This window comes from Mesoplodon bidens (genome assembly GCF_964165515.1).
Source record: "Mesoplodon bidens genome assembly, chromosome: 1".
Lineage (NCBI taxonomy): Eukaryota > Metazoa > Chordata > Mammalia > Artiodactyla > Ziphiidae > Mesoplodon > Mesoplodon bidens.
In genome coordinates, this window is record NC_138176.1 from 204,792,980 (window position 1) to 204,816,611 (window position 23,632).

At 38.2% G+C, this 23,632-nt stretch overlaps 1 protein-coding gene across 2 annotated transcripts in view; it reads right to left on the bottom strand.

The window, feature by feature from the left end:
- The window catches only part of SNCA (synuclein alpha), a 129,239-nt gene extending 109,969 nt beyond the window's left edge, over positions 1-19,270 (bottom strand). The window contains exons 1-3 of one of the 2 annotated variants that reach the window (XM_081234978.1): positions 19,216-19,270; positions 17,590-17,735; positions 8,109-8,150 (exon numbers count right to left, since the gene is read on the bottom strand). In XM_081234978.1, coding sequence (XP_081091104.1) covers positions 8,109-8,150; positions 17,590-17,710 — 163 coding nt within the window. In that variant the 5' untranslated portion in view covers positions 17,711-17,735; positions 19,216-19,270. Of the gene's footprint in view, positions 1-8,108; positions 8,151-17,589; positions 17,736-18,849; positions 18,886-19,215 lie in introns of those variants that run through there. The other variant, XM_081234979.1, reaches the window with a different exon arrangement.
- Between the last annotated feature and the right edge of the window lie 4,362 nt (positions 19,271-23,632).

Below are 23,632 nucleotides of genomic sequence, written 5' to 3' on the forward strand. Positions count from 1 at the left end.
AGAGTAAGGGAAGATTATGAAGGAACTTTGATCCTTTTATGAAACATCACATAGTTGAAACAGAAGGGGTTTTAGTGATGAGATTGATTTTCAACCATTTTAATGAGAACAAAAGAGGTAAAGTATGAAAATGAAATGGTTTGTTGAGCACACTTACAATTTCTTTTCATTAAAAAAAATATAATATGGTGATTCAGTAGGTTTTTAAAAATTAGTTAAAATTTTAAGAGGGTATAAACAGTTTGGGATTAGACTTAGAAGAGATTTAATCTCACATCAAAAATCCTCTAAGACTATATCTGATATAACTGTTGATTTAATCTTTCCATATTACCTCCATACAAATATCAAATAAAGGAAGTTGCAATTAAAAAGTTTGTTTCAATTAAATGAAGAGTTTTATGAAAAAGAGGTAAAAGATGAGATTCTGCACTGTTAAACAATTTCAAGGTCAACAGAGAAACTAAACAACCCTTCACCTAAACTTTATAACATATATACTCATAAAGACTGGGTCTTGCATTCTTACCTATATCTATGTAATGTTTGCCTTCTTTTCTGAGGAATCCAATGAGTTGCACTATGTTAGCTGTTAAGTGTTATGTGCTAGTCACATGATTATTGTACAGATTTCATGTCACCAGTTGGGAGAGGCCAGTGATTAAACAGTAATCGTGTGGACAAAACAACTGGGTTTTGAAAACACTATGTAGGTCAAGGAAGCTGAAGAGGTCTGTAAGGACAGAGTCTCACTCCTCAGTCTAGGCAATGTGGGGAAGCAGAAGTGACCCTCGAGTCTAAAACCAGGAAGGGTTCACAACAGGTGATACGGTTGATGCCTGCTAACTAGTCATGGCTATTCTCAATGCAAAGTTCAGTTTAAATGCCGGTGAAAAGCTGTACTGGAAATCTCATGTTTTTAAACATTTACAGAATGTTGATGCTTTAAAAATAGTGAATTATGGGCTTTAAGTTTTCATTTTTTTCTTTTCTAAGAACATGAATAGAAAATTTTACTTGAAAATGAACATTTCTTGTTACAAAATCTCAAAGACAAATATAAATTTTGATCTTTTTACAGATTCGTTTTTCTGCCAGCCACGAAAGTTTATTTTTATAGTTCTAGATTTACATACATATACACTTTTTTAATGCACATAAACTGCACAGCAAAATGCACTTTGTACTTCATTATAATTTTATTAGATTTTACCACTTTAAGAATAAGTAAATCAGTTACATTACAAAATGGCAGAGTTTACATATAGCAATGATAGGCACATTTTAAAAGATTTCTGTAGGACTTGATTTATCTAGTGGATGATTCACTGACCTCGAACTCCTTTGTTAAAACCCACCTCAAATGTCAACCTCCATGTTAAAAACCTCTCCCCCCAACAAATGTCCTTGTTCCTCCTCCTGTGATCCCATAAAATTTTAGGTATATCTTTACTACTGAACTGCTGTTTTTCACCATAAGTGTTCCTTGCCCACTATGTCTCTCCACCTCCAGCATGCATATACGTGCGTGCATGTACACATACACACACACACACATATGAACCCCAAAACCCATGTTTACATTTTGTCATTCCGGAGAAGACTCAAAAATTCTGACTTTGTCAACAGTTATCCTTGCAGCGCATCTCCACAGCCTCCATTAGATGGTAGTATTAGTTGTATTCTTTTTTTTTTTTTGGCGGTACGCGAGCCTCTCACTGTTGTGGCCTCTCCCATTGTGGAGCACAGGCTCCGGACACGCAGGCTCAGTGGCCATGGCTCATGGGCCCAGATGCTCCGTGGCATGTGGGATCCTCCCGGACCAGGGCACTAACCCATGTCCCCTGAATCGGCAGGCGGACTCTCAACCACTGCGCCACCAGGGAAGCCCCTAGTTGTATTCTTTAATTTTTACCACAGGCTCTGAACCTTGAAACGTGCTTATCTGCTTTCTCAACCACATGGTTTCTCCTTCAACTATTAAAATGGAAAGCTGTTACTCTACATAGGTTCCCTTCATACAGCATAGTCTACAACTGTCTGATATCCATTTCTTATAAAAATCATACTTCATAACATCCCATCTACAGAAGGTCCCTTGAGGGCAGTTTATATATATCTTGGATTGCAACAGAGAAAATGTAAGCTTGTTTTTTTAATTTCATGATTAACTTAATTTTTTTAACATCTTTATTGGAGTATAATTGCTTTACAATGTTGTGTTAGTTTCTGCTGTATAACAAAGTGAATCAGCTGTACATATATCACCATATCTCCTCCTTCTTGCGTCTCCCTCCCACCCTCCCTATCCCACCCCTCTAGGTGGTTACAAAGCACAGAGCTGATCTCCTTGTGCTATGCAGCTGCTTCCCACTAGCTATCTATTTTACATTTGCTAGTGTATATATGTCAATGCTACTCTCTCACTTCGTCCTAGCTTACCCTTCCCCCTCCCCGTGTCCTCAAGTCCATTCTCTACATCTGCGTCTTTATTCCTGTCCTGCCCCTAGGTTCTTCAGAACCATTTATTCTTTTTAGATTCCATATATATCTGTTAGCATACAGTATTTGTTTTTCTCTTTCTGACTTACTTCACCCTGTATGACAGACTCTAGGTCCATCCACCTCACTACAAATAACTCAGTTTTGTTTCTTTTATGGCTGAGTAATAGTCCATTGTATATATGTCCCACATCTTCTTTATCCATTCATCTGTCAATGGACAGATGTCCTGGCTATTGTAAATAGAGCTGCAATGAACATTGTGGTCCATGACTCTTTTTGAATTATGGTTTTCTCAGGGTATATGCCCAGTAGTGGGATTGCTGGGTCGCATGGTAGTTCTATTTTTAGTTTTTTAACTAACCTCCATACTGTTCTCCATAGTGGCTGTATCTGTTTACATTCCCACCAACAGAGCAAGAGGGTTCCCTTTTCTCCACACCCTCTCCAGCATTTATTGTTTGTAGATTTTTTGATGATGGCCATTCTGACTGGTGTGAGGGGACACCTCATTGTAGTTTTGATTTGCATTTCTCTAATGATTAGTGATGTTGAGCACCCTTTCATGTGTTTGTTGGCAATCTGTATAACTTCTTTGGAGAAATGTCTATTTAGGTCTTCTGCCCATTTTTGGATTGGGTTGCTTTTTTGATACTGAGCTGCATGAGCTGCTTGTGTATTTTGGAGATTAATCCTTTGTCAGTTGCTTCACTTGAAAATATTTTCTCCCATTATGAGGGTTGTCTTTTTGTCTTGTTTACGGTTTCCTTTGCTGTGCAAAAGCTTTTAAGTTTCATTAGGTCCCATTTTTATTTTTGTTTTATTTTCATTTCTCCAGGCGGTGGGTCACAAAGGATCTTGCTGTAATTTATGTTATAGTGTGTTCTGCCTATGTTTTCCCCTAAGAATTTTATAGTGTCTGGCCTTACGTTTAGGTCTTTAATCCATTTTGAGCTTATTTTTGTGTATGTGTTAGGGAGTGTTGTAATTTCCTTCTTTTACATGTAGCTGTCCAGTTTTCCCAGCACCACTTATTGAAGAGGCTGTATTTTCTCCATTGTATATTCTTGCCTCCTTTATCAAGAATAAGGTGACCATATGTGTGTGGGTTTATCTCTGGGTTTTCTATCTTGTTCCATTGATCTATATTTCTTTTTTGTGCCAGTACCATAGTGTCTTGATTACTGTAGCTTTGTAGTATAGTCAGAAGTCCAGGAGCCTGATTCCTCCAGCTCCATTTTTCTTTCTCAAGACTGTTTTGGCTATTTGGTGTCTTTTGTGTTTCCATACAAATTGTGAAATTTTTTGTTCTAGTTCTGTGAAAAATGCCATTGGTAGTTTGATAGGGATTGCACTGAATCTGTAGATTGCTTTGGGTAGTATAGTCATTTTCAAAATGTTGATTCTTCCAATCCAAGAACATGGTACATGTCTCCATCTGTTTGAATCATTAATTTCTTTCATCAGTGTCTTATAGTTTTCTGCATACAGGTCTTTTGTCTCCTTAGGTAGGTTTAATCCTAGGTATTTTGTTCTTTTTGTTGCAATGGTAAATGGGAGTGTTTCCTTAATATCTCTTTTAGATTATTCGTCATTAATGTATAGGAATGCAAGAGATTTCTGGGCATTAATTTTGTTTCCTGCTACTTTAGCCTCCATGTGTTTGTATTTTTTACAGTTTTTTTCCTGTAATTGATATCTAGTCTCCTAGCATTGTGGTCAGAAAAGATACTTGATATGATTTCAATTTTCTTAAATTTACCAAGGCTTGATTTGTTACCCAAGATATCATCTATCCTGGAGAATGTTCCATGAGTGCTTGAGAAGAAAATGTATTCTGCAGTTTTTGGATGGAATGTCCTATAAATATCAATTAAGTCCATCTTGTTTAATGTGTCATTTAAAGCTTGTGTTTCCTTCTTTCTTTTCATTTTGATCTGTTCATTGGTGAGAGTGGGGTGTTAAAGTCCCCTACTATGATTGTGTTACTGTCGATTTCCCCTTTTATGGCTGTTAGTATTTGCCTTATGTATTGAGGTGCTCCTATGTTGGGTGAATAAATATTTACAACTGTTACATCTTCTTCTTGGATTGATCCCTTGATCATTATGTAGTGTCCTTCTTGGTCTCTTGTAATAGTCTTAATTTAAAGTCTATTTTGTATGATATGAGAATTGCTTCTCCAGCTTTCTTTTGATTTTGCATGGAATATCTTTTTCCATCCCCTCACTTTCAGTCTGTATGTGTCCCTAGGTCTGAAGTGGGCCTCTTGTAGACAGCATATGTATGGGTCTTGTTTTTGTATCCATTCAGCCAGTCTATGTCTTTTTGTTGGAGCATTTAATCCATTTACATGTAAGGTAGTTTTCAATATGTATGTTCCTATTACCATTTTCTTATAGTTTTGGGTTTGTTATTGTAGGTCTTTTCCTTCTCTTGTGTTTCTTTTTCCTTTTTTTTTTTTTTTTGTGGTACGCAGGCCTCTCACTGTTGTGGCCTCTCCCGTTGCGCAGCACCGTCTCCGGACACGCAGGCTCAGCGGCCATGGCTCACGGGCCCAGCCGCTCCGCGGCATGCGGGATCCTCCCGGACCGGGGCACAAACCCGTGTCCCCTGCATTGGCAGGCGGATTCTCAACCACTGTGCCACCAGGGAAGCCCCTCTTGTGTTTCTTGCCTAGAGAAGTTCCTTTAGCATTTGTTGTAAAGCTGGTTTGGTGGTGCTGAATTCTCTTAGCTTTTCCTTGTCCATAAAATTTTAATATCTCTGTTGAATCTGAATGAGATCCTTGCTGGGTAGAGTAATCTTGGTTGTAGGTTTTTCCCTTTCATCACTTAAATATGTTCTGCCACTCCCTTCTGGCTTGCAGAGTTTCTGATGAAAGATCAGCTGTTAACCTTATGGGGAGTCCCTTGTATGTTATTTGTTGCTTTTCCCTTGCTGCTTTTAATATTTTTTGTGTTTAATTTTTGATAGTTTGATTAATATGTGTCTTGTCATGTTTCTCCTTGGATTTATCCTATATGGGACTCTCTGCACTTCCTTGACTTGATTGACTATTTGCTTTCCTATATTAGGGGAGTTTTCATCTATAGTCTCTTCAAATATTTTCTCAGTCCCTTTCTTTTTCTCTTCTTGTTCTGGGACCCCTGTAGTTCGAATGTTGGTGTGTTTAATGTTGTCCCAGAGATCTCTGAGACTGTATTCAATTCTTTTCATTCCTTTTTCTTTATTCTGCTCTGCGGTAGTTATTTCTAATATTTTATCCTCCAGGTCACTCATCCGTTCTTCTGCCACAGTTATTCTGCTATTGATTCTTTGTAGAGAATAGTTTATTTCATTTATTGTGTTTTTCACCATTGTTTGGTCTTTAGTTCATCTAGGTCCTCATTAAACATTTCTTGTATTTTCTCCATTCTATTTGATTTTGGATCATCTTCACTAACATTACTCTGAATTCTTTTTCAGGTAGACTGCCTATTACCTCTGCATTTGCTTGGTCTGGTGAGTTTTTACTTTGCTCCTTCATCTGCTGCGTATTTCTCTGTCTCTCATTTTGCTTAACTTACTGTGTTTGGAGTCTCCTTTTCACAGGCTGCAGGTTCATAGTTCCTGTTGTTTTTGGTATCTGCCCCCAGTGGGTAAGATTGGTTCAGTGGCTTATGTAGGCTTCCTGGTGGAGGGGACTGGTGCCTGTGTTCCGGTTAGGCTGGATCTTCTCTTTCTGGTGGGTAGAACTGCGTCTGATGGTGTGTTTTGGGGTGTCTGTGAACTTACTATGATTTTAGGCAGGCTCTCTGCTAATGGGTGGGGTTGTGTTCCTGTCTTGCTAGTTGTTTTGCATGGGGTGTCCAGCACTGGAGCTTGCTGGTCAGTGAATGGAGCTGGGTCTTAGCATTGAGATGGAGATCTCTGGGAGAACTCTCACCAATTGATATTACATGGGGCCAGGAGGTCTCTGGTAGACCAATGGCCTGAACTTGGCTCTCCCACCTCCGAGGCTCAGGCCTGACACCAGGCCGGAGCACCAAGACCCTGTCAGCCACACGGCTCAGTAGAAAAGGGAGGAAAAAATAGAAAGAAAGAAAATAAATAAAATAAAATAAAATAAAGTTATTAAAATAAAATATTATTAAAATTTTAAAAAAAGAAAAAAAAAAGAGAGCAACCATACCAATAAACAAATCTACCAATGATAACAAGTGCTAAAAACTATACTAAGATAAATATAAAAATCAAAAACTAGTCTTTAGCATACAGCAAACCCCAAATCTACATTTGCTCCCGAAGTCCACAGCCTCAATAACCCCAAGTCTACATTTGCTCCCAAAGTCCACAGCCTCGATTTTGGGAATCCTAACCACAAGGCCATGAGGGAACTCCCTGTTTTAATTTTATACCCTAATTTTTGTCATAAATATGTATAAAATAGTCATATAAATATTTTTCTCCACTAGCTACAAAAATGTAGCTCTGGATAGATCCACTATAAAGTGATAGTAAGTAACACCTAGATAATATATACTATTTGCCTTCAGTATTCTATGTATTTATATATATTCATTCACTGAATTTTTTTTTACAGATGAGGAAACTGAATCACATAGATGTTATGAATCTTGCAGAAAAATCACACAGCTAGTAAGGGGTAAGCAGAAATTCGAACTAAAGAGGTCTTGCTCCAGTGTTTATGGCCTTAACCACAATACGGTATTAATATTTCTGTTTGATTTTCCCAATTTCTATTTTATAATTTATCAATAGGAGCATGTTATTTTTCTGAAGGCTTGTTATGTTTACTGTTTTCTGATGATATGAATTATATTTCTGATTATATCTCTTGTTTTACCACACCTGTCAGAAAGCGTGGAGTACGTACAAAATGAAACTCAATCACAGCAAGTCTGTGTGGGCTTTTAAGGTTGTTAAATTGTGATTTTTCCCTGGATTTTGCTATTTCTATCATTATCCTCCTCCTCTTCCTCATTATCACCACCATAATTTTCATAATTTTTGCTATTCATTTACTCTAATCTTCTTACAGACTTATTCAAAATCTTGGTGAAATAGGCCAAAAAGAGATAAATACAGTAATTAATTTACTGATCATCCCAAGGGTGTTTCCTAAAATGTCTTCTGAATCATCAAGGAAATGTTATAATTCGTATATTGTAGTGTCAGAATATTTCATTACACTCTACAGAAAATTTTAATTCATTCCTTGAAAATGGCAATCCTTATACGATATTTATGCTATTGGTTTGCCAAGAACACTAAGATGGTCTGAATACTCAAATCTACACTACTATAAATTAAACAATTAAACTGGTTAATTCAGTCATCATTCTTGACAGTTACACACATTGAGCTTTATTTATTTACAACAAATACTTAAACTATTTAAAAATATTTAATAAAGAATCAAGATTTTTAAAAAAGATTTAAAAAAAAAGAATCAAGATTAAACAAAGCTGATGTTCCCTAGTATGCTCCTCTATGGGCAGAGTGGTTATTTACATCTACATTCTGAATGATCAGTGCTAGGGCTATACTGCTTACTAGATATTTTCAATATCATCCCTGGATATAAGCTCCACAAAGCTTACCTGTTGTCACACCATGAACCACTCCTTCCTTAGTTTTGGATCCTATAAAAACAAACAAATTGAAACCATAAGTCTCAAAGTCACCCTTACTGCTAATAAGCTACTTTGAAATACATCTAATGGAAAAACAGTATCTCAATCTTCAGAAGCCCATGTGTTAAGATATCCTCAGGGGGGCAAAAAATCGAAAACAAAGGAATCCAGCAATCACTACAACAAATAGAAGAAAGCAAAGCTAACAGGATACTTTCCAATTATGATTTTAGCACACAGTGATGACTTTTCAACCCCATGTCCCACTTCACCCATCAACATACAGAGGGGGAAAAAATGGTGAGATAACACTGGGGCTGGGTGGGAAGGTGATTTTGCATTCAGAACTGCAGAAGTTCTACCAAAGTACAATACAAAAGAGAGATTAGGTAACCCATGAAACATAAACAGACGGGGGAGGGAGAGAAGGAATTCACATTTGTTGAACACCTATTATGTAAAAGGTATTTTACATCTCATCTCATTTAAACTTTGTAATACCCATTTCATATCATGCCTATTTTATTCCATATGAAGCAATTACAAATTAAAGTTAAATGATTTGCCTAAAGTCACATAGGTAATAACTGGCTACAACCCCATTCAAATTAAGGGCTCTATGACCCTAAGCCCATATTTTCTACGAAGCCAGGCAAACCTTTAGAAGGAATGCAGTACTTTATCATTCAAGTATGATTAATGCCAGCTTCAAGAAGTGGCAAGATAGGAATTTTCCCCAATTCTTGACCATTACTAAGCTTTTACACAAGAAATTTATTAATATGTCATTAAAACTAAGTTTGTGAACAATTTTATTCATAAGCCCTTTAATGTTGGATTTTTTAGTGTAATTGATACCAGCTTTTTCATAAAATGTTTTTGAAGAAAATAACAACAAAATGAAGATTCATTTGAAAACTACCCTATAAGTCAAATAAAGTAGTTCTATTAGACAGAGAAGAATGTAAGGAAATTAGGACATAAAAACTTGGAAATGATTTAAACCTATATTTGGATATTAAGATAGTCACCAAACTTCAGTTTAAAAATGCACTGACTTATAAACCCTTACTAAGTACACTAGAAATAACTGTAGACACATTTTACAACAGGAAAAAAGTATAAGAGGGCCTCAGTTCCTTATCAAATAAAAATCCTTTCCAACAAAATTAATATATAAGATTAATTAAATAATCTCTAAGAAGCTGGTTCTTAAACTGGAGAGTGCAGCAGAATCAATTAAGTGGAAGTAAGGTTAAAAAATGTTGACTACTGAGTCAGAGTTTCAATATTCAGTAAATATCAGGTACAGATATTTGCATTTTTAATAATCCTCATGATCTAATGCAGGTAATACATGGATCAAATTTGAGAAACACTGGTCTGAGGCAGTTTCTAGTTCCAAATTTATTTAGAAGTACATATCAATGATATAAATAATACGATGATCAATAAGATGATTTAAATAAATATACATGATCATATTGAAATTTTTCATTGAATTTTTTAATAAAAATATATAAATAAGGCATTAAGTATAACTTGCATGCATTATATTTAAACTTACACTGTACAAAACAGTCCAGCTAAGTTTCTACATTTAATAAAGCAATTTATGTATATTTAAGAACTTCCAATTTGAATGTATTTAAGGACCTCTAATAAATATAGAGCATAAAATGAAATACAGCCTTGTAGTTAAGAAAGTGAGCTCTAGATTCTGATTTTCTGGATTTAAATCTTCACTTCACTACATAATAAACAAATATACATCACACAATCAACATGAAGATCAAAGCAAATAATACATGCACAGGTCTTAAAACAGTGTTTAGTACATAGTACTTAGTAAGTGATAATTGTTATTATTTTTCTTATATAATATTTGTAAAGAGATTTTCAGTTTAAAACACAGGACAAATCACCATGTCATAAACTCATATAAATGAAATTGTGCAGTTGTTAAATATGTTAAAGGTTATAGGATAGTATTTTACATATATGCAATATGAAGTGTGTGTGTGTGTGTGTGTGTGTGTGTATTTTTCAGGCAATGATCACTTTGCATAGTATTGTGGAATCATAAAATGACTGCACACAAACTGAGGTGAAGCTATAGAAAGTGATCTTAATAATCAATGAGGAAAATTCTGATTAATCAGTGATAAAAATGACTGTTGTTCCATGACCTTTAAAATTTTCTGTCAAAACATTAAAAATTCTTCTAGTCATTTAAAAATGTACAGGGAAATTAAAAACTAAGTAAAGTAATATTTATTTTGTGTACTGTAATTTAAAACATTGAAAAGTGTTTTATTTCTTTGTAAAAAACTTATGAGTGGTTTAAACAGTGCTTGTCTTCTCCCCATTGTATAACTTTCAATATTAAGCTGAGCATCTTTTCTAGGTCTTAGAAAATTGTAATACTCCTTCATAAGTTTGGGTCAGTTTCCAAGATCTTAGCTTTTGTATTTTTAATGTCATGATATCTCTCTGATGGTTTCTTTCATGTGAGGTGTTTACATGGCACCACTTCCTCTGGGACAGCTTCAGCCTACTCATCACAAACACATTTTCCACTTATGTTGATACCTTCACCTTCGAGAAGTTCCTCTGGCTGCATATCAAGAGTCTCCTGAATGGCAGCAGTATCCACATTCTCACAGTCAGCTATTCCTTCTATAAATACATTTATGTCTGATTCAAATTTTACTTTCAGCATTTTTCACTTCATTTCTTTGAGGACATTCACTTCTTTGGTCAATTTCCTCTTTCAATTATGCATTTTTGTAAAATATCATCTGTGTTTATCATTGGGAGGCAAGGAGGTAACTTAACTATGGGCTTTGCTGTCTGTACAAACTGAATAACAGATCATACAGCCACTGCCTGCTACAGCGGACTGATCACAAATAAACTTTGAAAGAAGTCATGTGATTTGGCCGTGGATCATAATGAGTTTCTGTTACTTATGTAGTGATTGTGGGCTAAAGAGCTAGGAGCAAAGTTTGTACTTTATGTAATAACTCACAGTTTATGTATTGCAGTGATAGAAATTTGAACTGTGTTGTTAGGGACTGGTTTTATTTAACTGACTGTGGTAACTGAAGTTCATGCATACTGGAACTATGCAAAGTGAGAAAAACCTGTATTTGAGAATAGTTCTTATCATTACCCACCTGCTACTCCTTGAACCCCTTATTTCAAAAACTGACTAGTAAAAAGAAATTTTTAGCAGTTGGCCTGTGGTCTTTCCTCTTTAACTCAGTTATAACTGATAATTTGATCTTTGGCTAAATCATGGAATGTATCCTGAATTAAAGATACGTGAAAGTCTTGATGAGGTTGCTTTTCATCAAACCAATCACCTTTTTTTGCTGTCATAATTGTTCATTAGTATATGTTATTGATGATTAACCTTTAATTGATGAGTAATCTATAATTGAAAAGACATAGCTACAAAATAGGTGCCAAGTGGCTATGTGACTAGCAACATAGATGGATGGATGGATAGATGGATGGATAGATGGATGGATGGATAGATAGATAGATAGATAGATAGATAGATAGATAGATAGATAGATCTCATAATAGATATAGCTGAAGGGACACTAGATCTGATGGCTTCCCTGAGCTGAGGTGGCCCACACCCATTCCCCTCTTGTCTGTCAGGACTTCACAAAGCTACAGAGTGGAGAAGGTCAGAAGTCATGCCTAATCTTTGCAAGGACTCAGTTATGCTATTGTGCATGTTATGTTGACTATCTGAATACAGTGGAGGTGAAGTATATTGTGACTTAGGAGTTTGATATCAATCCACAGTCTTGACAACTGCTACTTACTGAGCAGAATGTCATTGGAAGGGTTTTGAAGACCATTTTCTTGCCTTTACTGTTAACAGTACTTGACATTATATAAAAAGAACTACTTTTTTCTTTTGCTTTTGAATTTGACTCTCAATTTATAATTTCTAAGCTATTTGATTGAGAAATTTTTTGTCCGTTAAATTGAAGCAGGTTGATTGAAAATTTATGTACAAAGATATCACAAAAGGAGAAAAAAAATCACAAAAATAACACTGATTCTTATGGTGATTCTTCAATTAGTTAAAAGATAGTTGTCAAAAGTATAATATTGTAAAGGAATGAGGTTACTTTTCTCATGAGGCTTAAGAAAACTGTGTGCCAAACTTCTTCAGCCATAAGTGAAATTAGAAAAATTTCCTTAGGCATTTCTAATCTTTCAAGCTAGTTATTGATAATAGTTCTTGTAATGAAGGATGAAATGATAGAAAGAAAATATTTTGACAAAGTAATTATTCTGTTAGAGTTTATTTGACAGTAATAACCATGGCTCCTATATATAAAAGTGTGCTTTACAAAAATTCTCAATAAATATTAACAAATCAAACCCAACAATGTATAAAAAGAATTATATACCACAGTCAAGTGGGATGTATCATAGGTATGAAAGGCTGGTTCAGCATTTGAAAGTCAATTAAGTAATTCATCACATCAGCAGGCTCAGAAAGACAAATCACATAATCACATTAATAGATGCAGAAAGAGCATTTGACAAAATCCAACACTTATTTGTGATAAAAAAAAAAACTCCAGTAAACTAGAAATAATGGGGAACTTTCTCAACTTGATAAAGAATATCTACCAAAAAATCTACAGCTAACATCATATTTCATGGTGAGACACTAGAAGCCTTCCTACTAAGACCAAGAACAAAGCAAGAATATCCCTTTTCACCACTTCTTTCAACATCGTACAGGAAGCCCTAGCTAATGCAATAAAACAAGGAAATATAAAGTATCAGACTGGGAAAAAAGAAATAAAACTGTCAAGAATCAACAAAAAAATCTCCTGGAGCTAATAAGTTACTACAGAAAGGTTGCAGGATACAAGGTTAAAAAGTCAATCACCTTCCTATCTACCAGTAATGAACAAGTAGAATTTGAAATTAAAAACACAATACCATTTAACATTAGCACCAAAAAAAATAAAACGCCTGCATATAAATTTAACAGAATATATACAAGATCTATATGAGAAAAACTACAATGCTCTGATAACAAAATCAAAGAACTATATAAATGGAGAGCTAGCTATTTCATGTTCATGGATAAAAGATACAATATTATCAAGATGTCAGCTCTTCCCAACTTGATTTATAGTTCAATGTAATCTTAATCAAAATCCCAGCAAGTTATTTTGTGAATGTTGACAAACTGATTCTAAAGTTTGTGTGGAGAGGCAAAAGGCCAAAAATAGCCAAAATGGTATTGAAGAAAAAAATTAGAGGGCTGACACTACCAAACTTCAAGACTTACTATAAAGCTACAGTAATCAAGGCAATGTGATATTGGTAAAAGAATAAACAAATAGATCAAGGGAGCAGAAAAGAGAGCCCAGAAATACGCTGACATAAATATAATCAATGGAGTTTTGACAAAGGAGAAAAGGCAATAAAGTGGAGCAAAGACAGTCTTTTAAACAAACGGTGCTAGAACAACTGGACATCTACATGCAAAAAATAATTTTATACACCAACTTTACACCCTTCACAAACAAAAAACCCAGTATAGATCATAGCCTTAAATGTAAAATGTGAAACTATAAAACTCCTAGAAGATCACATAGGAAAAAATCTACATAACCTTGAGTATGGCAATGACATTTTAGCTATAACACCTAAGACGCTTCATGAAATAAATCATTAATAAGCTGGAACTCATTTAAATTAAAAACTTCTGTGAAAGACAATGTCAAGAGAATGAGAAAACAATCTACAGACAGGAAAATATTCATGAAAAATATATCTGAAAAAGAACTGTTATCCAAAATAGACAAAGAACTCTTAAAAGTCAACAAGAAAGCAAATAACCTGATTAAAAAATGGGCCAAAGATCTTAACAGACACCTCATCAAACAAGATGTGCAGATGGTAGAGAAGCATTTGAAAAGATGCTCCACATTCTATGTCATCAGGGAAATGCAAATTAAAATAACAATGAGATGCCACTACACACGTATTAGCATGGCCCAAATCCAGAACACTGACAACATCAAATATTGCTGGGCAAGTAGAGCAACAGGAACTGTCATTAATTGCTGGTGGGAATGCAAAACAGTGCAGCCCCTGCAGAAGACAGTTTGATGGTTTCTTTAAAAACTAAACATATTTTTACCATATGACCCAGAAACTGTGCTTGGTATTTACCCAAAGGAGCTGAAAACTTATGTCCACACAAAAACCTGCACAGCAGATTTATTCATAATTGCCAAAACTTGGAAGCAAGCAGATGTCCTTCAGAAGGTGAATGGATAGACAAACTGTGATACACTGAGACGATAGAATATTATTTGGCACTAAAAAGAAATGAGCCATTAAAAGACATGGAAGAACTTTAAATGCATACTATTAAGTGAAAGAAGCCAATCTGAACAAACTACATATGATTCCAATGATATGACATTTTGGAAAAGGCAAAACTATGGAAAGAAAAAGATCAGTGGTTGCCTGGGGCTGGGGGACACTGAAAATATTCTATAAGATATTATAATGATGAATACATATCATGATACATTTGTCCAAACTCACAGAATATACTATACCAAAAGCAAACCCGAATGGAAACTATGGACTTCGGATGATTATGATGTGTTAGTGCAGGTCCATCAGTTGTAACAAATGTACCATCTAGTGAAGGATGTTGGTAATGGGAGAGGCTATGAATGTATGGGGGGGAGGGGGTACATGGGAAACCTCTGTACCTTTTTCTCAATTTCTCTGTTAACTTAAAAACTGCTATAAAAAATAAAGTCTTTAATTTTTTAAAAGTATGTGTTATTATTCATATGTTCTGCTTTATTATGACATTCTCACAAAAACTCTGCAAGGTAGTTGCATTTATCCAAATCATATTTTTACAAATGAGGAAAGTGATGCTCAGATATGTTAAGTTACTTCCCCAGTATCCTAGAGGTAATAAGTGGTGTAGCCTGGAGTGGAATTTAAGTTTGACGCCAAATCTATGTTTTTTTCTCCTTTATCAGGAGTCAGCAAACTACAGCCTATGAGCCAAATAAGCTCCCCAGCTGTTTTAGTAAGTAACGTTTTACTGGAACATAGTCACCCTAATTATTGTCTATGGCTGCTTTCACACTATAAGAGCAAAGTTGAGCAGATGAAACATATCATAGCCTAAAATATTCACTATCTGCCCCTTTACAGAAAAAGCTTGCCAACACCTGAACTATATTACTATGTCTTCACATGGTCACTCTTCATCCTGAATCCTGTATTTGTATTCAACTTTTAATTGACTTTAAAACATAACTGATAGTTTATAGAATGCACCATGTGTTAAATACCAAAATAAACATTGAAGATGATTTTTAAAAAACACGTGTCACATAAACAAATTAAAACTTCATATAATAATCTCAGAACAAATAACAGAATTAATCTCTAAAAAGTAAAATAATTTTATTTGCCCAAACTCATAGTTGACAATGAAAACAAATACAACGCTTTCCAGATGATAATCCTGCTTATTACCTGGAAAACTGCAATGTATTAATTTAATACTCAGTATTTTCTGGGCTCCTTACAAACTAATAAAGTGGATATTATCATACAAAAAAAATCTTTAAAGTTAGTAAGTTATAAAGTAACTGAAATCAAAGAATAGTTGCAAGCATGCACTTGCACAACTTGGAAAACTGAGGACAAATATAAAGATATTGATTATCTGCATGTCACTGATTCAGTATCCCAAATTCCATCTGAAAAGATATAATCCGCACTTCACAAAAAAACTTGAAGTTAACTCATCAATTTTTTCCCTCTTGTAACATCTTTTTGTTTGTTTGTTTGTTTGTTTTTCGCGGTACGCGGGCCTCTCACTGTTGTGGCCCCTCCCGCTGTGGAGCACAGGCTCCGCACGCGCAGGCCCAGCAGCCATGGCTCACGGGCCCAGCCGCTCCGCGGCACGCGGGATCTTCCCAGACCGGGGCACGAACCCGTGTCCCCTGCATCGGCAGGCGGACTCTCAACCACTGCGCCACCAGGGAAGCCCCTTGTAACATCTTTTAATCCAATGAAAATATGTTTTAAAGTAAAGAGTAATTTAATTAGAGATTTGTGGTAAGATTAAGCCAACATAAAAAGAGTCTATGAACAGTGAGAAAAAAATGAGGAGGATTCATAAAAATCATTCCAGGGCTTCCCTGGTGGTGCAGTGGTTGAGAGTCCGCCTGCCGATGCAGGGGACACGGGTTCGTGCCCCGGTCCGGGGGGATCCCACATGCCGCGGAGCAGCTGGGCCCGTGAGCCATGGCCGCTGAGCCTGCGCGTCTGGAGCCTGTGCTTCGCAACGGGAGAGGCCACAGCAGTGAGAGGCCCACGTACCGCAAAAAAAAAAAAAAAAAAAAATCATTCCAAGTATAACTTTTCTCCAGCGCATCGATGTTGGAGAGACGGTGTAGCTTTCTTTCACCCCACAGACACAGGCAGAGTATTCTAAATATGCTCATCCTCCACTTTATTGCTCATCCTTTGGCTACTGTTGTTACAACTGCCACCAGAGAATGTGGAAGAGCTCGGAGGAGAAAGAGGAGAGGCAGAATGCGCAGTGGGTAAGTGTATGTGTATGTGTCTATCCTTATGCATGAGTGTGTGCCTACTTCTTCTCCAAAGAGTTTGAGGTGATTTGTAAAATAACACCCAACCTAACACAGTTCAAGAGAGTCAGGGTCTGTAAGAATACTCCAAGGTGGGAATTTATAAACAAGTAGAAATAATAAGCATCCATCTCATCATTTATTGTGTGTATCGCTCGATAAATGAAATATATAAATGTCTCGGAGATATCAGCAGCCTTCAAGCACTTTCTTGAGCTTAGTCCCTAGCTTACCAAGCGGTAGCAAGAAGTAACTCCACCAAAGACTTTTTTGTACTGTCCTTTTTAGGGCCACAGAAGGTCTCTCTTTACATATCTCAAGGTCATATCAAAGTCTTATTTTTAAATTAGAATACACTAAAATTAGTATATATTATACATGATGATGAAATCAAAAGCCAATGGATGAGTTTGATTCTTAAAACCGTCTCGATTATTTTTTAAGACTGAGTTTTAAAAACTGTCCTCGGAGCTATAGTTACTTATGCATAGAAACATTCATTTTAAAAAAAGAAACCAAGCCCTAAGTATTATTGCAAAATTAAATGATCTGGAAAAACAAAATAGCCCCACTTTTTACTATAGCCCAAACACACACACATTTACCTACCTACACATACCTCTGATTCAGTCCATCATTTTGACAAGTGAAGATGCAAAACTGAGTCAAGTGGGAAACACCAGCATTTAAAACATCAGTCATCCTAACGCATCAGTCATAAATAAATAACGAAGTGACACTTGGGTCTTACCTACCTACGTAGAGAACACCCTCTTTTGTCTTTTCCGCTGCTTCTGCTACACCCTGCTTGGTTTTTTCAGCAGCGGCCACGACTCCCTCCTTGGCCTTTGAAAGTCCTTTCATGAATACATCCATGGCTAATGAATTCCTTTACACCGCACTGGAGAACACAAAATACACTTTGAGAACTTTTGGGTAAAACAAAACGAAATCAGAACCACCCAAGGTAAAAACCACTGAAAGATCAGTAGACTCCCCAAAAGTGTGGGATTCTTTTAAGTGTACCTCCATTTCCACCATCGGACAATGCAGTCTTCTTTTTTTTTTTTTTTTTTAGCTTTTGCATTAAAAATTTAGCATCTCCCATCCATCTTGGCTGGTAAAAGTCTAGCCGCCTAAACATGGATTAGGATGAATCATCTGAGCTGTTCTTACAGCCTTTCCGAAGTGGAATTGCATGAAAACATGGACCCCTCTTTTAACTTCCCAGGGTCCAAATGGTAACAGTATAACTTAGAAGTGCGTTTAGAAGACAGGTTACACGAAAAGCAAAGGGAGCTGGGGGAACGGGGTCAGAGACACTCTTAAAATAAATTCCCGAAGGCGGCTAACAAGTCAAACGTGAAGAGGGCAAGGGAGGGAACTACTCACTCTGGGTGTGGCTGAACCTCAGCGCCCCCGCACTCGCCCTAATCCACCCCACCACGCACCCTGCCCTCGGCCATCTACCCTGCGCGAGCAGGCGCGCGTTCACACCCGCGGGCAGTCTCGGGATGCGCGCCAGCTCCCCGAGGGGGCGTTCTCCGCGCGCTGAACCCGCCAGCCACCCGGCGCCCACACCTGTTAACCCCTTACCACCTGCTGGCTTGCCCTATTTGCTCTTCAGTTTAAAGATTTGCCAAACACAGCTTGTTTACTTAACAAGAGAGAACGGACTGCGGGATATAAGGAAAGCGGAAAATAAAAGTTGAATACTCATACTCCATCGAGCATCCTCGCCTTTCCCAAAGGAACAGCTTACCCCCTGAGAATCCGGACCTCTCAGCCTTTGAGGACAAGACGCGGGGAGTACCGGAAGCAGAAGGAAAGCCAGGTGGATTTACTTTCCGCAAGCTCACCATTAGGGGTAAGAACCCACCTCCGGGAGAGGCTCGACTACGGCGGGTCCTCACTGCAGCACCAACCCCGCCTCCCGGGCGTTCGCAATGACTCTTCTCCCACCAGGTTTTCTCCATGATTTCCCAAGCTGCCCGTTTAGATCCACAGGTACTTACCTGATTCCCTCGACTCCTCAGAACTCGGATTCTTCCCCCACCCGCACTTTTAAAAAATGTAAAACAATCCCCAAATATGATTTAAGTGGGAAGAGGGTGGGTGAAGAGCGCACAGGAAGGGAGGAGGTGGCACCAGAAGAGGGATGGTCCCCAGAGGAGGCGGCTGTCAGCATAACCGCGCGAGGAGAGGCTGGGGGCGTGGGACGCCAACCCGCACACCCGGCGTCGAATTGCCACTCCCCGTCCCCCGCACGGGAGGATTCGAAAGAAGAAGATAGAAGGTCGCCAGGGAAGGCAGGGAAAAGAGCGCCAAGGACGCTCAAGGCGGGGCTCGGTCCCCGGGTCAGCTCGAAGGCTGGCACACACCTCACCCCGCGTGGCCGCGCGCGCTCGCTCGCCCCCTCTCCTTCTCCTCCTCTCGGTCCTTCCGTCTCCTCCTCCTCTTCCTCGTCCTTTTCTCCTCCGCTCACCGCCCCCCGCAGCTGATTTGTCAGCGCCTCTCCCCGCCCCTCTCCCGGCGCTCGCCGCTTTCCCCGCCGCGTGCTCTTCACTCCTCTTCTCGGCTGGGGGTCGGGGGTGGAGGAAGGCTGTCCCTCAAACTCCGGCAGCCCGCCAGGTCCTGGGAGACGGGAAGGTGGGGGTGTCCTGGGGCTCACTTCCAGTCCGGGGTCACGGGGGGGCGGCTCTTGCGGAGATTCGGAGCGGTTAGGCTTGGACTGATGTCTCTCCCTCTTTCCCATCCCCCCCTTCCCCGTCTCCGCCTTTCCCTCTGGTTCCTCATGGGGACCCCCACGTCAGCACCAGCCTGGGGAAGTGGAAGTCTGGGCGATCGACCACCAAAGATAGAGCCAGCCTCTCGGGGAGCTGCTGAAGGAGACAGGCAGCTTAGGAAGGGTGCTCCCATTGGCACCGCCAAGAGCACGTTTCCCGCGGATCGCTGAAATTTGATTAATGGTCGTAGGACACAACGTTAACGATGCTTTTGTTTAAAGAGCCTCCAGGTGTGCGTTTGCTCTTAACCTCTCGTGAGCCCGAAATGGTCTCGCGGGCGGAGAGAAGACGAGTAAAGAAGAGTTACAGGTTGAAGAGGCAGGAGGAGGCTTGTCAAATCCTCTTCCCACCCCACTCTCACCATTTTCTTTTCCACCAACCAGCGGCTGCCAGACGCTGATTTTCCCATCAGTGGAACAAGGAAGGAATAGTCTCCCCAGCCGTCGAAACCAAGCGGCTGTAAGGCTTTTCGTTCTCAGAATGGAATTTACTTTCCAGATTCAAGGGCCTGGTTGGAAGAGACAAATCCCGCGTGATTGAGTCTCCTGACCGAGCAGATTCAATTTCTTCCGCCCTTCTGCAAAGGGAGAGTCTACACACCACTCACCTTTCCGACTTCTGATTCCCGTTGTCCTCGGTGCTGACACGCTACCGCATCCCACACACAGACACACAGGCAGACACTCGCACGGGTTTCAAGACAATTTTTGCATGGCTTAACACAGTTTCACCTTTCAGAGCTGGAGGGAAAACAGCTGTTCTGGATCACACCGGAATGGAGACCCAAGCGCCTCCCCTTAACAGATCTGCCTCTGCTTTCTTTGCCTGGAATGGGAGGATGCTTTTAGAACTGGAAGGGGAAAAGAAGTCTTTGCTGTATGTTTTTTTGTTTGTGTTGTGTTTATTTTTTGTAGGAAAAAAAAAAGCTTTCTCTGATCCTTGCACTCACATTCTGAAATGGGAGTAAAAAAGAATTTAAATCTACAAAACAACCATTTGAAACCAAAAGAGACTGGAAGCAAGTATATTTGTTGCTTAAACAACTCCTTGCACTATCGGTGGGCCCATTTGAAAAGTGGCCTTTCCAAAACGCTCATATTTTCTTTCCTTGGGATCAGAGAAAGTAGGTTAAACTTGGGAGTTGGATTGCTTTCTGGCTTTGAGAGCTTGAACAAGTTATGTCCTTCTTCTGTTCAGTTTTCTCTTGTGAAAGGAGATGAACCAAAATGATCCCTCTTTTTTCAACTTTTTATTATGGGAAATGTTCAGACATATACAAAAGTAGACAGAATAAAGAACTCTCAGTGGACTGTCACCCAACTTCCTCTATTTTCCAATGCACGATTCATCTATATTCTCATCCACTCCCAAGTTTTACCACTACTCCCTTCCCCCATTTTTCTTTACTAAATCCCCAAAATTGCATATCTTTTCATCTGTAAGCAATTAAGCATGCATCCATAAAATATAAGAACTATTTTAAATAAACACAATAATGTTTCGATGGTCTTTTTTAAAATATAAGTAAAATTTACATGCAGTGGTATGCTCATCTCTTTATAGTGTTCCTTTAAATCAGTTTTGAAAAATATATGCATTAGTGTTATCCTCACCATTTTGAAGAAATAAAACATTTTCATCCCCCAGAAAGTTCCCTCACGCCCCTTTTATTTGTACATATTCTAGAATTTCATAAAAATAAGACCATACATTATGAACATTTTTTTTGTATGTCTCTGGCTCCTTTCACTCAGCCTAATACAACACCTGTGAAGTTCATTCATGTTGTTGCATGAATCAAGTTTCTTTTTATTGCTTCCGAATGTTTCTTTTTATTACTGCCAATAATAAATGTTTTCCATTGTGACCCATCACAACTAGTTATTTAATATAAATATTTGATGAATATTTAATATTCAATTTTATGACATATTTATAGGTTAACAGGGACCTCCTTGAGAAGTCAAAGGGGTGGATAAAGTGACAGATATTTTAAGCCCTGTGCAGACCAATGAGAGAATTATTTTCAAGCAGTTGTTACATTTTTGTGCTTTTTTTTTTCTGCATGATTCTTTTTTTTTCTGCTTTATAACAAATTTAATCAGTTATACATATACATATGTTCCCATATCCCCTCCCTTTTGCGTCTCCCTCCCACCCTCCCTCCCTATCCCACCCCTCCAGGCGGTCACAAAGCACCGAGCTGATCTCCCTGTGCTATGCGGCTGCTTCCCACTAGCTATCTACCTTACAGTTTGGTAGTGTATATATGTCCATGCCGCTCTTTCTCTTTGTCACAGCTTACCCTTCCCCCTCCCCATATCCTCAAGTCCATTCTCCAGTAGGTCTGTGTCTTTATTCCTGTCTTACCCCTATGTTCTTCATGACATTTTTTTTCTTAAATTCCATATATATGTGTCAGCATACAGTATTTGTCTTTCTCTTTCTGACTTACTTCAAATTAGTATTTTCGTCTTTTCTGGATATATGCCCAAAACTGGAATTGCTGGATCATATGGCAACTCTATTTTTAGTTTTAAAAGGAACCTCCATACTGTTTTCCATAGTGGCTGCACCAATTTACATTCCCACCAACAGGGTAGGAGGGTTCCCTTTTCTCCACACTCTCTCCAGCATTTATTATTTATACACTTTTTGATGATGGCCATTCTGACCAGTGTGAGATGGTACCTCATTGTGGTTTTGATTTGCATTTCTCTAATAATTAGGGATGTTGAGCATTTGTTCATGTGCCTGTTGGCCATCTATTTGAACTTTTGGATCCCCAAATATTTAAACATCTTTTCTATCTAGCTTTAAAGTCTTTAATCATAGAATCTTGCATGTCTTAGTATTCTTAGCACCAAAACCCACAAGGATATTTAAAATGACGTTCAATTGAATTTTACATATTTCATATTGAGGATATACTACAGTATTAATAAATATGATAAATACATTGTGCTGGAATAAATGTCCATTATTTTTTGCTGCATGTGGTATTGTAGAAACAACATGAAGTTGTCCATGGGGTCAAATTAAATAATCTTCTCTGGACCCTATATGTCCTCTTTATTGTTTTTCATATTTCTTTGGAGTAACCCTGTCTCAAGGGCAACCCCTTTCCAAAATCACACACAATGCCATCCCAACTGTATGCATTAGGCTTTCCCTTCTGTGCCCACTATGAAATTACAAGAGAAGCCTACCAAGATCTCACTACCTCCTGTTTTCCATACATCTACTGAAGATGAGAGGAAGGTGCAGACAGAGAAAAAGAAACAAGTGGCTCGCTCTTCCCAGGTGGCGCAGTGGTTGAGAGTCCGCCTGCCCATGCAGGGGACACAGGTTTGTGCCCCGGTCCGGGAAGATCCCACATGCTGCGGAGCGGCTGGGCCCGTGAGCCATGGCCGCTGAGCCTGCGCGTCCGGAGCCTGTGCTCCGCAACGGGAGAGGCCGCAACAGTGAGAGGCCCGCGTACCGCAAAAAAAAAAAAAAAAAAAAAAAAAAAAAAGTGGCCCAAGAATCGACATTACATTGCTCCTTGTGTTCACAACAAATATGGAATATTATTCAAAGATAGTAAAGATTGTATTTTCCTTACTTAAACACATTAAATCAATTCTTATCCTCCCTTTAGTATATGGTCACGGGAAGCTTCCTTATTTTTCATGTCGTTCCACTTTGCAGCTCAAGCTTACTGCATGGCACACCTAAAAAATTAGTTGTTTTATGGGGAAGATAAAGAGAGACTAGGTTAATCATGCATTTCATAGACTGTTAATCTTTGGCTAAATTACTCTATTAAACTCAGATAAAACAATCCTATTAAATGTAGCAAAATATTTAGATTTCATTTGTCAAAGAGAAAACCAAACATGGTTGTAGTCATTAACAAAATATGCACATCAGTAATGCCTCCCAACAGGTTATCCTTCCATATTCCTTATGAGGTACAGGCCATTCAATGAGTTAATTTGGTTTTTTAGTAGTTTAAATTTTAAAGTTATAT